General features: G+C 43.0%; 1 protein-coding gene across 12 annotated transcripts in view; it reads right to left on the reverse strand.

Annotated features, from left to right (window-relative positions):
• Positions 1-21,321, reverse strand: part of DLGAP2 (DLG associated protein 2) — a 628,408-nt gene that overhangs the window by 52,994 nt on the left and 554,093 nt on the right. For 10 of the 12 annotated variants that reach the window (XM_072142335.1, XM_072142334.1, XM_072142336.1 and 7 more), the window contains 2 exons: positions 20,571-20,630; positions 16,128-16,347 (listed from right to left, as the gene is read on the reverse strand). In XM_072142335.1, coding sequence (XP_071998436.1) covers positions 16,128-16,347; positions 20,571-20,630 — 280 coding nt within the window. The remainder of the gene's footprint in view (positions 1-16,127; positions 16,348-20,570; positions 20,631-21,321) is intronic. The other 2 variants (XM_072142338.1, XM_072142337.1) reach the window with 1 other exon arrangement.

The raw sequence follows: 21,321 nt of genomic DNA on the forward strand, positions 1-21,321 counted from the left end.
GAAAAGTTCAAGGGGGACGAATACTTTGGCAAGGTAGGGACTATGGCAAAATAAAAAACATTTTTTTGCCTGATATTCCAAGGGGAATAAAGCTGACACATTAGCAACACAACATGTTGGGCTGCAGAAAATACCATGGTGGATAAGGTGCCATGAGTTCCTCTCTTGTAGTACAGACTTGTCAGCTGGGGGATGGGCCTATAAACCAACTAGTAAAGGAAATTAGTTCTCAACCCACTCACTATCCACCTCTGTTTCACAGCTGTCCATGCCATTCTCTGTGACCCATTAATGTGGTGGCCACGTGACTACGACTGCTAGGTGGTGTTGGTTTTCTCCTACAGTTTAAACTGTTTCTCAATTCATGCAACAAATAATACATCAAGTACATTTCCTCTATTGGATTGTGGAAGTTGGGGTTAATGATTGATGCGATTGATGACCCTGAACAGTGCTACAGAATATCTTTGTATTCTATATTTAATGTAATATTTCTCTATATATGACGTAACTGAAGATAGATAGTGCTGCTCATTCATAAATTGAAAGCAGTCATATATGAAGTAGAAATTATGCTGAATGACATCTCACTATGGTTCAGCAGAGACATCTTTAATGAGTCATTTACTTCTGCACTGTGAATGGCAGGTAGTGATACATGTCAGAACAATTATTACAGGCTCTACAATTTGCTTTCTAAGTTATTGATGCTTAACTGCCTCTATATCACTCTTCATAGTCCACTTTGTACTTAAGGTCTTTTTGTGTCTTCAGAGGATGAAGTTAAAAACAAGTTAGACAGATGCGAAGGTAATACTGGGAATTCTATAGAGCTGAATACCCGAACATAAAAAACTTGTGATTAAAACTACATCAGTAGTTTCGGATTTTCAGCATATTTTGACTGTTGTTATGAGGTTAGTTAGTAACTTTTTGTTTCAGTCATGCAGAAAATGCATCAGGAGTAGAGATGAGCGAGTATACTCGTCATTACTCGGACGAGTATTTCCCCTGCTCGAGATCGAGCATTTAATTTAAAAAACACAGTGAAGAACAATGAAGAATAGAATAAAAACAGTGAACACAGTGAACACAGGATCATTTAAGTGAAAAACACAGTGAAAAACACAATGAAGAATAGATTACAGATGTTCGGCACATCAGCTTACTTGTCGGAAGATACGCGCGAAACGGTGCAACCAAAATAGTATGTGAAGAACACATTGAAGAACACGGTGAGCAGCACAGAGGCACCAGAGAGCAGCACAGAGACACCAGGGAGCAGCACAGAGACACCGGGGAGCAGCACAAAGACACCGGGGAGCAGCACATGAAGACACCGGGGAGCAGCACATGGAGACACCGGGGAGCAGCACATGGAGACACCGGGGAGCAGCACATGGAGACACCGGGGAGCAGCACATGGAGACACCGGGGAGCAGCACATGGAGACACCGGGGAGCAGCACATGGACACATCGGGCAGCACGGAGACACATCGGAGCAGCACATGGAGACACCGGGGAGCAGCACATGGAGACACCGGGGAGCAGCACATGGAGACACCGGGGAGCAGCACATGGAGACACCGGGGAGCAGCACATGGAGACATCGGGGCAGTGCATGGAGACATCGGGCAGCACGGAGACACATCGGGGCAGCACGGAGACACATCGGGGCAGCACGGAGACACATCGGGGCAGCATATGGAGACATCAGGGCAGCACATGGAGACATCGGGGCAGCACGGAGACTTCAGTGGAAGAAGAGGAGCGTATCTCCCGACAAGTAAGCAAATATGCAGAACATCTGCAATCTATTCTTCACTGTGTTCTTCACTGCGTTTTTCACTTAAATGATCCTGTGTTCACTGTTTTTATTCTATTCTTCACTGTTCTTCACATCTGCTAACTTGTCGGGAGATAATATACGTGCGGAGCAGTGAAGAATAGATTGCAGATGTTTGCATACATCTGCTAACTTATCAGAAGACATTCTTTTTCAATTAAATAACACATTTTATTCCCAAACCATGGTCCCCTTGAAAAATGCTCGAGTCTCCCATTGACTTCAATGGGGCTCGTTATTCGAGACGAGCACTCGAGCATCAGGAAAAGTTCGTCTCGAATAACGAGCACCCGAGCATTTTAGTGCTCGCTCATCTCTAATCAGGAGCAGTTTCCCAAATACAAGGCTGTAATGTAAGTTATAGTTATGAATTGCTTCTATTCCTTTCAGTGGTCAAAAGTAAAAGAAAGGTAATGACTAGAGATGAGCGAACATACTCGTCCGAGCTTGATGCTCGATCGAGCATTAGCGTACTCGTAACTGCTCGTTGCTCGGACGAGTATTTCGCCCGCTCGAGAAAATGGCAGCTCCCGCCGTTTTGCTTTTTGGCGGCCAGAAACAGAGCCAATCACAAGCCAGGAGACTCTGCACTCCACCCAGCATGACGTGGTACCCTTACACGTCGATAGCAGTGGTTGGCTGGCCAGATCAGGTGACCCTGGGATAGACTAGCCGCTGCCCGCGCTGCTCGGATCATTCTCTGTCTGGATGCCGCTAGGGAGAGAGCTGCTGCTGGTCAGGGAAAGCGTTAGGGTGTTCTATTAGCTTACTGTTAGGCAGGAGTGATTCTACAACAGCCCTTCTTAGGGCTACAATAACGTTATCCTTTTTTTTTTTATTTGCTTGTGGCTGGGCTTGCTGGCACTAGTAGTGTGGTAGTAGTACCATATTGTGAGGAATTAGCAGGGGGACTTGCTACCGTTGTGTTTAGCTCTTAGTGACACACATATCCACCTCAAACACCAAAGTGGGAAAATTTATTAGGGGTTTGATTTCAATTAGGCACAGTCTGCCAGTTTCTTTTTATTTTACGTTTATTTTTTTCATAACTCAGCGTCATCTCATCTGGCATAGTAGTGTGCTTTAATACTTGGCTAGAAAATAGCCATAGGAGAATCCAAACGGCTTACTTACGCCTACAGTAGCGTTATATATATTTGATTTCTGGTTGATCTGCTGGTGGCTGTAGTTGTTGCAGTGCATCTACTAGCAAATTGTGAGCAATTTGGAGTGAGACTTGCGACCACTGTGTTTTGCGCTTAGTGACGCACATATCCATCGCAAAGACCGAAGTGGGAAAATTTATTAGGGCCCGGGGTTGTATTTCAATTAGGCACAGTCTGCCATTTCCTTTTTTATTTTACGTTTATTTTTTTCATAACTCAGCGTCATCTCATCTGGCATAGTAGTGTGCTTTAATACTTGGCTAGAAAATAGCCATAGGAGAATCCAAACGGCTTACTTACGCCTACAGTAGCGTTATATATATTTGATTTCTGGTTGATTTGCTGGTGGCTGTAGTTGTTGCAGTGCATCTACTAGCAAATTGTGAGCAATTTGGAGTGAGACTTGCGACCACTGTGTTTTGCGCTTAGTGACGCACATATCCATCGCAAAGACCGAAGTGGGAAAATTCATTAGGGCCCGGGGTTGGATTTCAATTAGGCACAGTCTGCCATTTCCTTTTTTATTTTACGTTTATTTTTTTCATAACTCAGCGTCATCTCATCTGGCATAGTAGTGTGCTTTAATACTTGGCTAGAAAATAGCCTTAGGAGAATCCAAACGGCTTACTTACGCCTACAGTAGCGTTATATATATTTGATTTCTGGTTGATCTGCTGGTGGCTGTAGTTGTTGCAGTGCATCTACTAGCAAATTGTGAGCAATTTGGAGTGAGACTTGCGACCACTGTGTTTTGTGCTTAGTGACGCACATATCCATCGCAAAGACCGAAGTGGGAAAATTTATTAGGGCCCGGGGTTGGATTTCAATTAGGCACAGTCTGCCATTTCCTTTTTTATTTTACGTTTATTTTTTTCATAACTCAGCGTCATCTCATCTGGCATAGCAGTGTGCTTTCATAATTGGCTAGAAAATAGCCATAGCAATAGGATAGCATCGTTTGGTTTTAAAAACTAAAAAACACACAAAAAAAAAAAAACACAAAAAAAAGGTAAAAAAAAAATTAAAGTTATAACTCTCATTTTCAAAATGTTTAACCCGAGGGCTAGGGGTAGAGGACGAGGGCGGGGACGTGGGCGTCCAACTACTGCAGGGGTCAGAGGCCGTGGTCCTGGGCGGGGTGAGACACCACCTGCTGATGAGGGAGCAGGGGAACGCCGCAGAGCTACACTCCCTAGGTTCATGTCTGAAGTTACTGGGACTCGTGGTAGAGCACTGTTGAGGCCAGAACAGTGCGAACAGGTGATGTCGTAGATTGCCGACAATGCTTCGAGCAATTTGTCCACCAGTCAGTCTTCCACGCAGTCCACCCATGTCACCGAAATCGGCACTCCTCCAGCTCCTGCACCTCAGCCTCCTCCCCCCCAGTCTGCCCCCTCCCAGCAAAATTTGCCATTTGAACCGGCATACTCTGAGGAACTGTTTTCTGGACCCTTCCCACAGTCACAAACCACTTGTCCGGTTGCTGATGAGCAATTTTCCGATGTCCAGGTTTTCCACCAGTCGCAGTCTGTGGGTGATGATGACCTTGTTGACGTAGTGGAAGAAGTGTGTAAAGAGGTGTCCGACGATGAGGAGACACGGTTGTCAGACAGTGGGGAAGTTGTTGTCAGGGCAGGAAGTCCGAGGGGGGAGCAGACTGAGGGATCGGAGGATGATGAGGTGACAGACCCAAGCTGGGTTGAGAGGCCGGGTGAACACAGTGCTTCTGAGATGGAGGAGAGTCCTCGACCAGAACAGGTTGGAAGAGGCAGTGGTGGGGCCAGACGGAGAGGCAGGGCCAGAGCTGGTGCATCAGCGCCGAATGTGTCAACTAGTGAAGCTCCCGTGGCGAGGGCTCCTGCGGCGAGGGCTAGATTTTCAGAAGTCTGGAGGTTCTTTAAGGAAACACCGGATGACCGACGGACTGTGGTGTGCCACATTTGCCAAACCAGGATCAGCAGGGGTTCCACCACTACTAGCTTAACTACCACCAGTATGCGCAGGCATATGAATGCTAAACACCCCACTCAGTGGCAACAAGCGCGTTCACCTCCGGCCGTGCACACCACTGCTCCTTCCCCTGTGTCAGCTGCTAGTCAGCCCCCTGCCCAGGACCCTGCCACAAAAACCCCATCGTCGCCTCCACGATCCTCCACAGCATCCACCAGCGTTCAGCTCTCCATACCCCAGACGCTGGAGCGGAAACGCAAATATAGTGCAACCCACCCGCACGCCCAAGCCCTTAATGTGCACATCTCCAGATTGCTAAGCCTGGAGATGCTGCCCTATAGGCTAGTAGAGACCGAGGCCTTTCGCAGCCTCATGGCGGCGGCCGCCCCTCGGTATTCGGTCCCCAGCCGCCACTACTTTTCCCGATGTGCCGTCCCAGCCCTGCACCAGCACGTGTCAGACAACATCATCCGTGCCCTGACCAACGCCGTTTCTGACAAGGTCCACCTGACCACGGACACGTGGACGAGTGCTGCCGGGCAGGGCCACTATATATCGCTGACGGCACATTGGGTTAACTTGGTGGAGGCTGGGATCGAGTCTGACTCTGCGGCTGGTCATATACTGCCGACGCCGAGGATTGCGGGGCCTACCTCGGTCCAGGTGTTTCAGGCCTACTATGCCTCCTCCTCCTCCCACCCCTCCTCCACCTCCTCCTCCGAACGACCATCCGTGGGCATGGCGCCATCAGTCGGTAGCTCTAGGCACAGCAGCAGTGCCGTCGCTAAGCGACAGCAGGCGGTGCTGAAACTGCTGAGCCTAGGCGATAAAAGGCACACCGCCCAAGAACTATTACAGGGCATCACGGCGCAGACTGATCTGTGGCTGGCACCGCTGAACCTGAAGCCAGGCATGGTTGTGTGTGACAACGGCCGTAACCTGGTGGCGGCTCTGCAACTCGGCAGACTGACACATGTGCCATGCCTGGCCCATGTGTTAAATCTGATAGTTCAGCGTTTCCTCAAGACATACCCCAATCTGTCTGATTTGCTCACGAAGGTGCGCCGCATCTGTGCGCATTTCAGGAAGTCCAGCACAGATGCTGCCACTCTCAGGGCAGCGCAGCGCCGCCTCCAACTGCCCGCTCACCGACTGTTGTGCGACGTGCCCACGAGGTGGAATTCAACACTGACCATGTTATCCAGAGTTTACCAGCAGCGCCGAGCGATTGTAGACTGCCAGATGTCAACTTCCACCAGAACTGGTAGTCAGGTCAGTCAGCTTCCTCAAGTCTACAATGAGGAGTGGACGTGGATGTCTGATATCTGTCAGGTGCTGAGTAACTTTGAGGAGTCAACACAGATGGTCAGTGGCGATGCCGCCATCATCAGCCTCACCATCCCGCTGCTTGGCCTGTTGAAAAACTCTCTGGTCAGCATGAAGTCGGAAGCTTTGCGCTCCTCACAAGAGACGGGGGAAGAAGATTCCCTTGTTGATAGCCAAAGCACCCTTAGGTCTGTTTCTCAGCGCATATCGGAGGAGGTGGAGGAGGATGAGGAGGAAGAGGAGGAGAATGTTGGCGAGACACAAGAGGGGACCATTGTTGAGTCCTTCACTGTTGAGCGTGTATGGGCAGAAGAAGAGGAGTTGGAGGAGGAGGAAATGGACAGTCAGGCCAGTGAGGGGAGTGAATTCTTACGCGTTGGTACTCTGGCGCATATGGCAGATTTCATGCTAGGCTGCCTATCCCGTGACCCTCGCGTTCAAAGAATTTATTCCAGCACCGATTACTGGGTGTTCACTCTCCTGGACCCACGGTACAAGCAAAATCTTTCCACTCTCATCCCTGGAGAGGAAAGGAGTGTGAGAATGCATGAATACCAGCAGGCCCTGGTGCACAAGCTGAAACAGTATTTCCCTTCTGACAGCGCTAGCGGCAGAGTGCGTAGTTCTGCGGGACAAGTAGCGAGGGAGAGTAGGCGAGCAGGCAGCTTGTCCAGCACTGGCAAGGGTACGCTTTACAAGGCTTTTGCCAGCTTTATGTCACCCCAGCAAGACACTGTCACCTGTCCCCAGTCTCGGCAGAGTAGGGCTGATCTTTACAGAAAGATGGTGAGGGAGTACGTAGCTGACCATACCATCGTCCTAAATGATCACACAGCTCCCTACAACTACTGGGTTTCAAAGCTGGACATGTGGCACGAACTGGCGCTGTACGCCTTGGAGGTTCTTGCCTGCCCTGCCGCTAGCGTCTTGTCCGAGCGGGTTTTCAGTGCAGCTGGTGGCATCATCACCGATAAGCGTACACGCCTGTCGACTGACAGCGCTGACAGGCTGACGCTTATCAAGATGAATAAAGCCTGGATTTCTCCTAATTTCCAATCTCCACCAGGTGAAGGAAGCTCAACCTGAATAATTTATCCACTCCTCCTCCTCCTCATTTTCCTCCTTCTCCTCCTCTTTGTACAGTAAAGCAGAGGAAACTGGCTATTTTTTTACAGGGCCCACTGGCTCTAGCTATAGTACTTTATGCATTTAATTTTTATGGAGGGCCACCGACCCGGTCCTCTGTTTTAAACAATTTTTGGGAGTGCCACATACAGGCACTCAATCTATTCCATTTTTATGGAGGGCCACCTACCTGCTCCTCTGGTTTGAAAACTTTTTTGCACTGCCACATACAGGCACTCAATCTATTCCATTTTTATGGAGGGCCACCTACCTGCTCCTCTGGTTTGAAAACTTTTTTGGACTGCCACATACAGGCACTCAATCTATTGCAATACGAAGGTTTGGGGATCCAGCTACAGGAATTCAGACATCAGTCCTCAAAAGTAGAAAACTTCATGCTTTTATTAGCGGACCTTGGTCACAAATATAACAAATACTCCCTCTGGCGTGACAGTTTAAAAATATACTTTAGCAACGCGTTTCAAACGCACAATGCGTCCTTCCTCATAGCCATGAGGAAGGACGCATTGTGCGTTTGAAACGCGTTGCTAAAGTATATTTTTAAACTGTCACGCCAGAGGGAGTATTTGTTATATTTGTGACCAAGGTCCGCTAATAAAAGCATGAAGTTTTCTACTTTTGAGGACTGATGTCTGAATTCCTGTAGCTGGATCCCCAAACCTTCGTATTGCTATACAACTAATCTCCAGTCCAGGAGAGGATCTACAGCACGGAGGACATCTACACATGCAAATACCGGTGAGCAGACTGTGGTTTTTTTTCTCTTTCTCTGACACTCAATCTATTCCATTTTTATGGAGGGCCACCTACCTGCTCCTCTGGTTTGAAAACTTTTTTGGACTGCCACATACAGGCACTATCCAAATTGAATTGTCTCCATAGCAGCCTCCACACGCTGTCTCCATTGCTACCTCCAAAAGTCGTCCATATAGCTGCCTCCATACATCGTCCCTTTATCAAACGAGGTGTGTCAGGCCGAAATTTGGGTTGTTTTCATGGATTCCACATCAAAGTTGTTAACTTTGTCGCCACCCTGCTGTGTTATCCACAAAATACACTGGCAAACTTTTACCATTTACGGATATTATTTCAGCGCTTCTTGCGCATCTGTTTACATTCCCCTCACCCGCGATATTCCAAACTTATAAGAACGCTACTACACTTGATCTTATACAAAAGGTTCTTAGAAGTGCTGTTTGGGGAGTAGCCTAGAGACAGGGGCTTGGATTGGCGAAAGCTCGCCTGGCAGCGGAGCGCCAGCTCCATGCCAAGAACCAACTAACATAGTTTTAACTGCAGCACCTTTAATCTACTACTAGTTCACTGCCTCCATACATGGCCGCCTTATCAAACGTGCTGTGTCAGGCAGAATTTTGGGTTGTTTTCATGGCTTCCACAACAAACTTGTTAACTTTGTCACCACCCTGCTGTGTAATCCTCAAAATATACTGGCAAACTTTTACCATTTACGGATATTATTTCAGCGCTTCTTGCGCATCTGTTTACATTCCCCTCACCCGCCATATTCCAAACTTATAAGAACGCTACTACACTTAACTTGGTGCAGGCTGGGACCGAGTCTGACCCTGGGGCTGGTCATATACTGCCGACGCAGAGGATTGCGGGGCCTACCTCGGTCCAGGTGTTTCAGGCCTACTATGCCTCCTCCTCCTCCCACCCCTCCTCCACCTCCTCCTCCTCCTCCGAATTACCATCCGTGGGCATGGCGCCATCAGTCGGTAGCTCTAGGCACAGCAGCAGTGCCGTCGCTAAGCGACAGCAGGTGGTGCTCAAACTGCTGAGCCTAGGTGATAAAAGGCACACCGCCCAAGAGCTATTACAGGGCATTCCGCATCAAACTTGTTAACTTTGTCGCCACCGTGCTGTGTAAGCCACAAAATATACTGGAAAACTTTTTTCATTTACGGATATTATTTCAGCGCTTCTTGCGCAGATGTTTACATTCCCCTCACCCGCCATATCCCAAACTTATAAGAACGCTACTACACTTGATCTTATACAAAAGGTTCTTAGAAGTGCTGTTTGGGGAGTAGCCTAGAGACAGGGGCTTGGATTGGCGAAAGCTCGCCTGGCAGCGGAGCGCCAGCTCCATGCCAAGAACCAACTAACATAGTTTTAACTGCAGCACCTTTAATCTACTACTAGTTCACTGCCTCCATACATGGTCCCCTTATCAAACGAGCTGTGTCAGGCAGAATTTTGGATTGTTTTCATGGCTTCCATGTTAACTTTGTCGCCACCCTGCTGTGTAATCCACAAAATATACTGGCAAACTTTTATCATGTACCGATATTATTTGAGCGCTTCTTGCTCACCTCCTTTGGTTCCTCTCTGCCACCCATTGGTTTGAAGCCTGAGTCCATTTAGGGTATGTTGCCATGCCACTCTCTAGCCTGCCGCTGCTGCCGCTGCCTCTGCATGCCGTCCCCTATAGTGTCAGGGTCAATTATTGGATGTTTTAGATGCTATCTAGCCTCATTCGGTCACTCTGTCATGGCCATGCTGTTGCCCATAATTTTGGCATAATGGTGCGATTAAGCAGCCTCAGAGGCATCCATGCATGCTGCCCCTGCTGTTTCCTGTCCATTTCCGTGGTGTTTCCATCTTTTTCTGAGGTTCCCAGGTGTTTGGCCAAGCTTCCCTGTGCAGAGCCTTGGTCCCCTTGAAAAATGCTCGAGTCTCCCATTGACTTCAATGGGGCTCGTTACTCGAAACGAGCACTCGAGCATCGGGAATAGTTCGTCTCGAATAACGAGTACCCGAGCATTTTAGTGCTCGCTCATCTCTAGTAATGACTATATCTAGTTACCAGTAATCTGAAATGTGTTAGTTTGAAGCAAATGATCCATCAAGTAAAGTAGTAATACTAATAAAGTTTGTAATATTTCCCATACACTTTACACACATACTTTAGTTACCCTTAAAATGTGTTGATGTAACCCAAGCATCTTCTACAATACATTTAGAGAGGACCTGTCACCCATAAAAAAGGCACTAGGAGCTGCTTACTACAGTACTACAGATGTAGCAGTGTTACACTTCTAGCGTTATCGGAAACCTCCAATAAAGCTAGTAGAACTGCCACGCTGTACAATAGGAACGCTGTACCAAGCTCACAGTGGTCCGTTGTATTCATGAGGGGGCGGGACTAAGAGGGGGTGATTGCAGCATGGAGCCTGGCAGTCACAGATGGCTTATGGAGTATGCCATTGTGAGCTTGATCCGGTGTTTTTTAATGTACACCCCGGCAGTGTCTGCTAGCATTATCGGAAGGTTTGATAAAGCTAGCAGTGTAACACTTCTACATCTGAGGTGGCCCTAGGAGCTGCTTACTTAAGTAAGCAGCTCCTAGTGCCTTTTTATTGGGTGACAGGTCCTCTTTAAGATATTTGAAATTCTTTTATTCCCCCTTTTCAGTTACAGATAAGTCCTGCTATCAGCTACTGCTACTTACGATATATATATTTTAGATTTTAGGTACCGTATCTATCTTGTTTGCAGAAGGAGAGCAGTAAAAGATAACTTGTTCAGTCATTAACTTGCATTTGCTCTAGGAACAGCAAATTTCTTCCATCACAGTGATCCTGTGACTTGAACAATTCATCACTTTGTGCAAGGTGCTTTTGTCCTCCAGCATCTTGGAACACATTCAAGACTTTAGTAGTGTTATCAGAAGCATAATTCCATTATCCATTTAGGAACAGGATTGTCTGGTTCCTTCTGTATTTAGGAACTATCCATTACCTAAAATAATATTCCTTAATGGGGTTTTCTGAGGCTTGATATTGGGTATATATCCTCAGGGTAGATATCAATATCAGTTCATTGGAGATCCAATTTTCTATACCCCTATAGCTAATCTTATTGATGGGGCCACAGGTTTCTGGCAAGCAGTATATCTCAGTCAATTGAATGAGAATGAACTTCAATATTAGACACTGCTCCTAACAAAAGTACAGTGCTATACCTAGTCAACAATGAATGCAATATGCCCATTATTAGAGTGTCATGGCCTCTTCAATCAGATTTTTACTTGTTAACAAGACTAGATCAGCTTACATATTTCTAAATCCAAAATATCAAATGATATTGAATGTATAGGATCCATATGAGTAATTTCAAGTAAAAGTGGTGTTACCTGTCCACTGACCTACAAGAATGGTCATATAATTTCATCCTAAATAAACTATGGTGTACTTTATGCCAGTTTTACATGATACACAAAAATGTAACATGCGCAATTTCAAGACTCCTAAAACAACTTAATCTTGACAGAACTATGTGTAATGATATGCCCCTTGGAATAACATACATAATGTAAAGTTTCATTCTTCCCCTAGAGGTAGAATAAATTTACATTTACATTGGTTCTTCATGTCAAATAAACACATTCCATGAATACGTCTTCTGCTTTGGAGCCAATTATATAAAAAAACTTATCATTAAAATTTTTGCTCAAAGTTGTATATATTTTTTTTCTTATTTTTTTTTTTTTACAGAATATCAATAATACAACGCACAATACACTTGAATGAGCTAACTCAGGCTATTTGAAATCTCCCCTTTCCCTGGCATCCCCCTGTGATATAGTTTTCTAGTAGAGGAGGTTTTTTTTAGGGATGGATGAGTTGTTGCTCCTTCTACAGCATATTGTTTGGTGAATAATAATTGTTTGGGCATAATAGGGATATATATATATATATATATATATATATATATATATATATATATATATATATTACAATATATATATGTGTGATATTTATATGAATCTTAATTTTGTTTATTAATTTAAAACATTTTCCAGTTATTATGGAAAAAAACAGGAATGTGGTAAGGTAACAGCACTTTAAATTCTTTAGCCCTTGCTAACACATTGTTGGGTTTTTATAGTAATGGGAAAGCTTTTTTGAAGGATAAGCTGACTTTTGCTGTTATTGGTATCACTTTAATCCCTTTTTCGAAGATTTGGAATTTTTGTTCTGTTATGTCCATTGTCCATTGTATGGATGTAAGAATTCCTAACATGATTCCTAACATGCATTCCAGAGAAAGGGAGTTTTCTGCATCAGTGCATAATTAGGACTGGATCTCCTTAAAGGGGTGTTCCCACTACAGCAAATTAATGTTATTGTTTTTATGATGAAAAGTTATACAATTTTCCAATATACTTTCTGTATCAAATCCTTACTGTTTTCTAGATCTCTGCTTGCTGTCATTCTACAGAAAGCTTCTATGTTTACTTCCAATGGACAGAAATCTGACCATGGTCACACAGGTGCAGAGCTCATATATATCACAGAGAGTAATCAGAGCCATGGGCAATAATGAGCTGTAAGAAATTGATACAGAAAGTATATTGGAAAATTGTATAACTTTTCTTCATAAAAACAATAGCATTAATTTGCTGTAGTGGGGACATCCCTTTAACAAGTTTTAAAATTAAACTACTACAACCTCAGATGCATGCAATTACAAAAGGTTGTGAAGTTCTTTTAGAAAGGCTCCCATTATACACCACTATAATTTTTTTTACTACTTAAAGGAAACCTACCATTTAGAATGGCAGGGGTAAGCAGTAAGTACCGCGCACCAGCTCAGGGTGAGCTGGTGCCAGTGCTTAGTTTAATTAATGTTAATAACCGCTGTATCGCGGTTTTAACACTGTTTAAACTTTAGAGCAGAAGAGGCTTCGGTGCTGCGTGCGCGCCTACATAGGAAATGCCGGAGACGTTGTGCGCGCACGGTCGCACGCAGCGCCGAAGCCTCTTCTGCTCTAAAGTTTAAACAGTGTTAAAACCGCGATACAGCGGTTATTAACCCCTTAACGCTCTGCGCCGTAGCTCTACGGCGCAGAGGTATAAGGGATATATGAAGAGGGCTCACGGGCTGAGTCCTCTTCATACAGAGGTGGGGGTTTTTGCATTTTGCACAAAACCCCCACCGCTAATAACCGCGGTCGGTGCTAGCACCGATCGCGGCTATTAACCCCCTAAACGCCGCCGGCAAAGTCGCCGGCGGCGTTTAAAAGACGGCGGCGCGCGGGCGCCGCCATCTTTTTTTTGATCGCCACGCCCCCGAACGTCATCGGGGGGCGGCGATCGGTTGCCATGGTAGCCTCGTGTCTTCTTTTGACACGAGGCTATCTGGCAGCTGCATATTCGTTACAATGAGCCAGTGGCTCATTGTAATGAATGTGCTGCAAAAATGCCATATATTGCAATACAGAAGTATTGCAGTATATGGTAGCAGCGATCTGACCATCTAGGGTTAATGTACCCTAGATGGTCTAAAAGATAGTGAAAAAAAAAAGAAAAAAAAAAGTTTAAAAAATAAAAAAAATAATAAAATATTAAAAGTTCAAATCACCCCCCTTTCCCTAGAACGGATATAAAACATAACAAACAGTAAAAATCACAGACATATTAGGTATCGCCGCATCCCAAAATGCCCGATCTATCAAAATATAAAAACAGTTACGGCCGGCGGTGACCTCCGAGGCGGGAAATGGCGCCCAAATGTCCGAAATGCAACTTTTACACCTTTTTACATAACATAAAAAATGAAATAAAAAATGATCAAAATGTCGCACAGACCTCAAAATGGTAGCAATGAAAATGTCGCCTCATTTCGCAAAAAATGACACCTCACACATCTCCGTGCGCCAAAGTATGAAAAAGTTATTAGCGTCAGAAGATGGCAAAAAATTTTTTTTCTTTTTTGTACACATTCGTTTAATTTTTGAAAATGTATTGAAACACAATAAAACCTGTATAAATTTGGTATCACCGCGATCGCACCGAACCAAAGAATAAAGTAGGCATGTTATTTGGAGCGAAGAGTGAAAGTCGTAAAAACTGAGCCCACAAGAACGTGACGCACGTGCGGTTTTTTTTCAATTTTTCCACATTTGGAATTTTTTTTCAGCTTCGCAGTACACGGCATGTTAAAATAAATAACAGTACGGGAAAGTAAAATTTGTTACGCACAAAATAAGCCCTCACACAGGTCTGTACACGGAAAAATGAAAAAGTTATGGATTTTTGAAGTTGGAGAGCGAGAAATGAGGCGAAAAACCCTCCGTCCTTAAGGGGTTAACACTAATGAAACTAAGCCCCGGCACCAGCTCACCCTGAGCTGGTGCTCGGTACTTACTGCTTACCCCTGCCATTCTAACTGGAAAGTTTCCTTTAAGGGGGAATTTTACTAAACGAAAAGCTACTTTATCGCATAGAGTTAAATCAACCAAAACAATTTACCTGATTCCTCTGCACTAGATAGCTGTAATTGGCTGCAACCATGATATAGTGCATTACAGAACAAGAGCTGTGGAAACCTATACCAGACACTTAACCCTAGAAAGAATGGGTCAGATATGCTCATTTATTTAGTTTACCACAAAGATGGTCCTAATTTAAGTCAGGCAGTCCTTTAATACAAACAACACACAAAACAGCTTATTGTAACAAGGAATAAACCTTGCTAGAGAAGCAAGTACCAGAAAGCTTTCCTAATCGATTTCCAGCTGCATCCATTGATTGTACTTGAGTGCTTCAGATTGAATCGCTAGAGTACTTCTTGAGGAGATGGAAATTGAGTTATATATTCAAAACAGATATGGACCTAATTCAATTCATCCTGGATTACAACATGGCATATAAAATAAGAACAGAAATATAATACAAATAATAAAGCAGACATGTCAAGAAGAAATGGTTTTTAAGCTGTACGTGTTTCGCTTGCCTAAGCTGCACATATACAGTAAAAAATAAACTGTACATCTGTAAAAATAAAATAGAAAATCTCTTAGTAGGCTGTCTTGATCAATCAGGTCCACTATTGTGATGAATTATTTAGTAAATCTGACAGGTAACGGAGCTCCAAAGGCAGTTATAGAACTGTCCCTCACTGTCTTCATGCTCGAAGCTGAGCACAAACTTCCACGCAAAATACTAATCTCCACTTATACCTTACTGGTGTCCTATGTGACTCAACCATCTCCATTTCATAAACTCTCTTCTGTCTATCCCTTTAGTTATGCTATCCCTATGTGAAAAAGAAGGTGCAAAAGTTTAACCTTTTTTATTTAAATATGTATTTTCTACAGTTTAGGGTGCATTCACACGTCCAGGTGCTGGTCTGAGCCTGATCCCTGGTGAACACAGGTCCGGTAGGAGTAGGGGGAGCAGTAAGCACTCTTCATCCCTCCTCTCTCCATAAGCAGAAGATAAGCCGCGGTAAAGCACCATGTGCTTACCGTGCCATGAACATATGGAAGTCTCTGGGGCGGTGATGTGGTCGAAAAATCATGCAATACATCACAGCCCCCATTGTGGCCGTCTGAATGAGGCCTTAGATTGATTTCCCATAGAGGTGATTCCATGTACAGAGATATTCTGCAAAAGATGTGATGTAATAATGTGTAATTACACCCATAGGTAGAGAACTGACTTCCGAAATCCAAAGGCCTTTACCTTTATATGAGAATACTTCAATACATTGTTGTTTAGTCTTTTTTTTTTTAACTATATATGAATAATTCTAAGTCTGATGATATCTCTAGTTCCAAAGGTCAGTTTATCAGATTTTTGTCCTGTACTTAAATTTGTACATAAATGTAAACATATCTCCCCATTGTATATATGACCCTGTATATACTTTTACTCTTTACCTGTTGTTGACCTGGTTGTGGAAGTGACATTGGAAGAAGCTATTACAGGGACACAATCATCATCCTGGGAATATCCGGCCTGAATTGCTCTCAAGTAACTGTGACTCCTAGTTCGGAAGCATCCTGGGAGGTCTAAAGCATCCATTGCATGAGAATCAATTTCACTGAACACCGACTCACACACCGACTCATATTGCCCATTAATTTCTGTTTCACTCATCTGAAAAAAGAGAATACATGGAGTCGGTACTGCAAATCATTGAGCGGAGCGGCCTGTCCAATTACAGCAGAAAATGCAGCTTTGACGTGGTGATAAAATGTGCTCTAATTAAAGGAGAATGTAAGAAGTGTGGAGCATGTTATCACTGCGGGAGCAGCAGACTTTACTGTAGTGTCAGGTTCCTCCATCCCCTCATTTCTGATTAGAATATGGGAATTGTCTAGCGTTCTATGCTACTGGAATTATTCGTATCGAGATTCATCTTTATTACTGGAAGTGAATATAAAGTTTGCTTCAAACTATTCTATTGTTTCAAAAACTAGTAGATTTAATGACATTAGCACGATGGTCATTATGTATCAGGAACCTGACAGATAGAAAAGTCTTGGGATCTATTGTTTGGCTTCTTCTCACATGAACCTCAATAATGTTACAAATTTAAAAGGTGAATCCAATATCCAAGTCACAGTTATGCCACATGTCAGTATTCTATCAACAGGTCAATCCTCCCGAAGAACCCCAACACATTTGTAGTCACTGTATGATGCTATATGATGGACAATGATGGGAAACCATTATGCAGAAGCCAAACAATAAAATGCTCCCAATAGTAACAATGTAAATTTAGCAGAAGCAAGAAGCGCTGCAAAGGTTTATATTAGTCACTGAGAAAGGGAATTTCATGAAAGCAAGTGAAAGAAAAAAGGAAGAATTAATGCACAGCTATGCCATGAGCAAAGGGTAGAATTACTGTAGACATAAATCATACCCCAGAGGCTAGCACCAACACTGTGAGCAAACTGTATACTGCATTTGGCCTGATTTTTCAGCGTGTCCCAATTATGAAAAATAATACAAGGAAGGTTTTCCATGTACATGAAAGTACAGTATTACACTAAGATAACGTCCTTCACTTCTCTTGTCTATTAAGGTACATAGGGGCATATACAGTGGCATACAGTTATATTATATGGTTCCTACTCCTATATTATATGGTTCCTACTCCTTACAGACTTGCACAAATAAGTCTTACAAAATGTTGATATAAGGAGTAACACTATCTAAGACTTGTATCCTGTACTTTAACAATATTTCCATTTCACTCTCAATTGCTATAATGTCTCACTTATAATAGAGAGTCGACTAGAATATGCTTCATTATTTTTTGTTCAACTCCCGAAGCCTCTGTCTGTGTGTCTATGTCTCTCCCCTCCCATTCTCAATGATTTTTGTGTGAAAAATATTCAGTGTTTTTCAAAGGAGCATATTAATAGACAACATATCTGCCTGTGATATTTAGAGGATATTTAGAGTGCAAGGGGGCCTTGTCCAAGCAAAATCTTCCAAATACAGACGGTCCCCTACTTAAGGACACTCGACTTACAGATGACCCCTAGTAACAGACGGACCCCTCTGCCCAATTTGAACTCTGGTGAAGCTCTCTGGATGCTTTACTTTAATCCCAGGCTGCAATAATAAGCTGTAAGGTGTTGGTAATGAAGTTTTATTGATAATCCTTGGTCACATTACAGCAAAAAAATTTGAAAATCCAATTGTCACTAGGACAAAAAATAATTTTGCCTGGAGCCACAATTATAAAATATACAGTTCTGACTTACATACAAATTCAACTTAAGTACAAACCCAGGCAACCTATCTTGTATGTAACCCGGGTACTGCCTGTATGGACTTATAACATAATAACACAAAGCAGATTGTAGGTAATACAGAAAAATCAGCAAATTCAGTATTCAGCAGTACAATGACCTCCCAGTAGAAATCTTTCTCTCTGTTTAATGTATGTGATGGTATGTTTTGAATCAGAAGCCTGCGAGAATCTAGAAAAAGCATCTTTGTATCAGGCCCTGTACTGAAAGAGAATAATAAAAAATGCAAATGACTTCACAGTCTTTGAAAGAAGAAGGGAATAGAGATAAGTGATCAATATGGATCTAAATTAGAAAAATTCACTGAATCTCACAGCAGCAACTTGCTTAGATTTTCTCTACAGCTGCCAGTTATTATGAATTATATGATATTCTGATCTACTGCAGATATATCATTACATTGTGAGGCTATTCCCTTTTTCATTCTTTAGAGTACCCAAGATGGCAGTTGTTATGGCATATCACTCCCAGAGAAGAAGAAGTCTTATATCAACTTATGACAATTTAGAAAATGTGAGAAAAAGGCTTGATAATTTATCACAAATATAATATATTCTTAATCTAATCTGTTTTTGACATTTTGAAAGCTGCTTTCTGATTAGTGGGTTTGCAACTCATGTGATTTCTTTCTTTTTTATGTGTTGTTATCATCCCATACCATATATTAATCTATAGTAAATGTTAGTAACATTCAAAAAATGGCAATTGTACAAAAGGCAAAAATACCTAAAACTGAATATAATGGAGACATGGATCAAGTGTCAAGTGTGCATACAATACAATGAATGTAAATGACAAGAGATCAGCTCTAAAGGCAATGTAGAATGTGATGGGAACTTGGCTGTGATGCATACTTCATACACAGAATTCTGTCATTGCAAATCACATGCTGGTTATTACAGCATGACTCTGTACTGTAACCTTCCATTACAAAGCTGTCAGTGGAGAGTTGGATAAAAGGAGCAATATTTACCACTTCAAAGGCCTACATGCTACAAATCTATGGCCCTGATGTATAGTTCCTACTATAATGCAGCCTGGGCCACTGCAATCTATACCTAGAGAAGTGATGGACAATCTTTTGAGCATGGTGTACCAATATTTATAAACACAACAAGAATTATCCATAATTTTCTTATATTTGTAGCACTCATAAAAAAGTTATATTTTTATATATATGTGCTGTATTTGTTCATAAAGATTTTGGTAGCTGCTAAAAGATAATGGCCGGGAGTAAGGAGCACACACGTCTGAGATGACTCTCCCATTCCCCCTTGGTCCAGTTGTCTGCCGCTGACATGGCAACTGTGGGACAAAGTTGTTATCTAGTTGTCTGTGTTAGCAGGATAGTTACCTGACCTCCAAATGCTGATGATGTCAGATAGTGAAGCCAAAGCAGCAGGCAGACAGCGGCAGCATCCGGAAGCAGGGCAACTTTCCTGCGGAGAGCCTGGCACAAACAGCAGCTTTCCTAGTTAGTGAAGGGCATTCTCAGCAGAAGAGGTGCCCCACCTATGAATGCAGTCAGCTTGCTAAATGTCAGCAAAAATGTCTCGGTGCGTCACCTCTGACACACGCATCATAGGTTATCCATCACTGATATAGGGTCTAAAGCTGACCATACATTTCCGTAAGAGTTTCCTTTGGATCCCACATACACATGTATGCTTGATTCTGCATGTGTGTTTTCTATGGAGAAAGGGTTGTCTCTGCTTTCAGACACCGGCAGCAGATATTTTTTCCTCTGGGAGAAATAAATGACTTGGCAAGTTTAACTCCACGCGCCCAGAAACTTTCATCCTGCCAAACGTGTATGAGCGCATTGAGGTAACTGGGGATGTTTGCTTTCCATTGAAACATCTAGGACACATCCAAAATATGCATTGGTGTGCACAAAGCTTTATCTTAAAGATACACTTGGAACACAGAGTCTAGAGGTCCTAAAGACACATAGATATTCCATTTGCTGCTCTGGTGCCTCCAAATTGTCATTCCAGAGCCATGCAGGGCCCTGGAAATGTCAGAATAGCCTTCTTCCTCCAACCCAACCACTGACAGTTAATGTAAGATCTTAAAAAATGGCGTACTAATGCAATAATTAATACTATTAATAATTAGTAATACAAGATTGATCAAGCTCAGCCTCTATTTTACACTGATCTTTCAGCATGGCAAGTCCAAATTTGAACTTCTTAATGTCATGCCATTTATTTATGGTGATAGGGAAATTTTGTAAAATGATCTATTGTGTATATCACATGCGTTGGACATACTTTGGAGGCTGAGCTACTATCATACTACGATTGTATGTTCTCCATGAGGACCGACCAGTAGAGGCGTTACTTGCTTCTCTTGCATTGTTCAGAATTTGCAGTGTATTTTGGTATGATGTATATAGCCATTGCTCTTGAAAATGGTGCAATGGGCTATGTTACTTTCACACAGCAGTGAAATAAGGTCATCACAGCTGTAGAAAATGAGCACAAGTGACTGTCTAGATCTGAAACAGTGAAGTAAAGATTTCTCCTAGCCTGGGAATATACAGGGTACTGCCACCTTGATCTCAGGATAATCCTTTGAGGTAAAGCATTCTTGCAGACTTTCAATGAGGAAATCCTGCAAAAAAAGAAGAAAACATTCTCTTGTTAGATTTCACTGAGATCTTAATGGAATTACCATGTACAGTTCTTTCCAGACACACCATCTTCCCTGAAGAATCACTCCAGTTCCTCTGGTAACTTTAAAAAATACTTTATACATATTTGACATAAATATTTAAAATGGAAGATACCGAAGCATTAATTTCCCTATTTTGCAAAAGAAAAATACAGCTCATTGACAAAATCCACACATCCCTTAGATATCTCTTTAATGAATACTCATTTGACCAACAGATGTTCCATCTGACTTCCCCTCCCTTGAGCTAGCCAAGCTTATATGTGCTCTCAGTAACTATGGTCATAGCTTATCTCTTATGGAACAAAATGATTGGATATGTTTTAACCCTAGACAGCTGCCCTTAATCACAAGTAAAAAGGAAGAGCCCTTAGAAAACCAAAAGAACAGCATATTATAAAAAGGCTCCCGTACACTTCAGCTGGTATACCAACCCTGCCAAAATCAAAAGGTTTATCTAACATTAATCTAATGTGCATGGCCCACTTTCACACAATATAAAGGATCTGAATAGTAGGGATCTATAATGTTGGATCGGTTGTGTAACATGTAACCCCTTGAATTCTCTACATCACCTCTCGAAGCATTTTTTTAAGAAAATTATTCTTAGAGAAGTTCTATTAGCCATATC

This window comes from Engystomops pustulosus, chromosome 3 (assembly GCF_040894005.1).
Source record: "Engystomops pustulosus chromosome 3, aEngPut4.maternal, whole genome shotgun sequence".
NCBI lineage: Eukaryota > Metazoa > Chordata > Amphibia > Anura > Leptodactylidae > Engystomops > Engystomops pustulosus.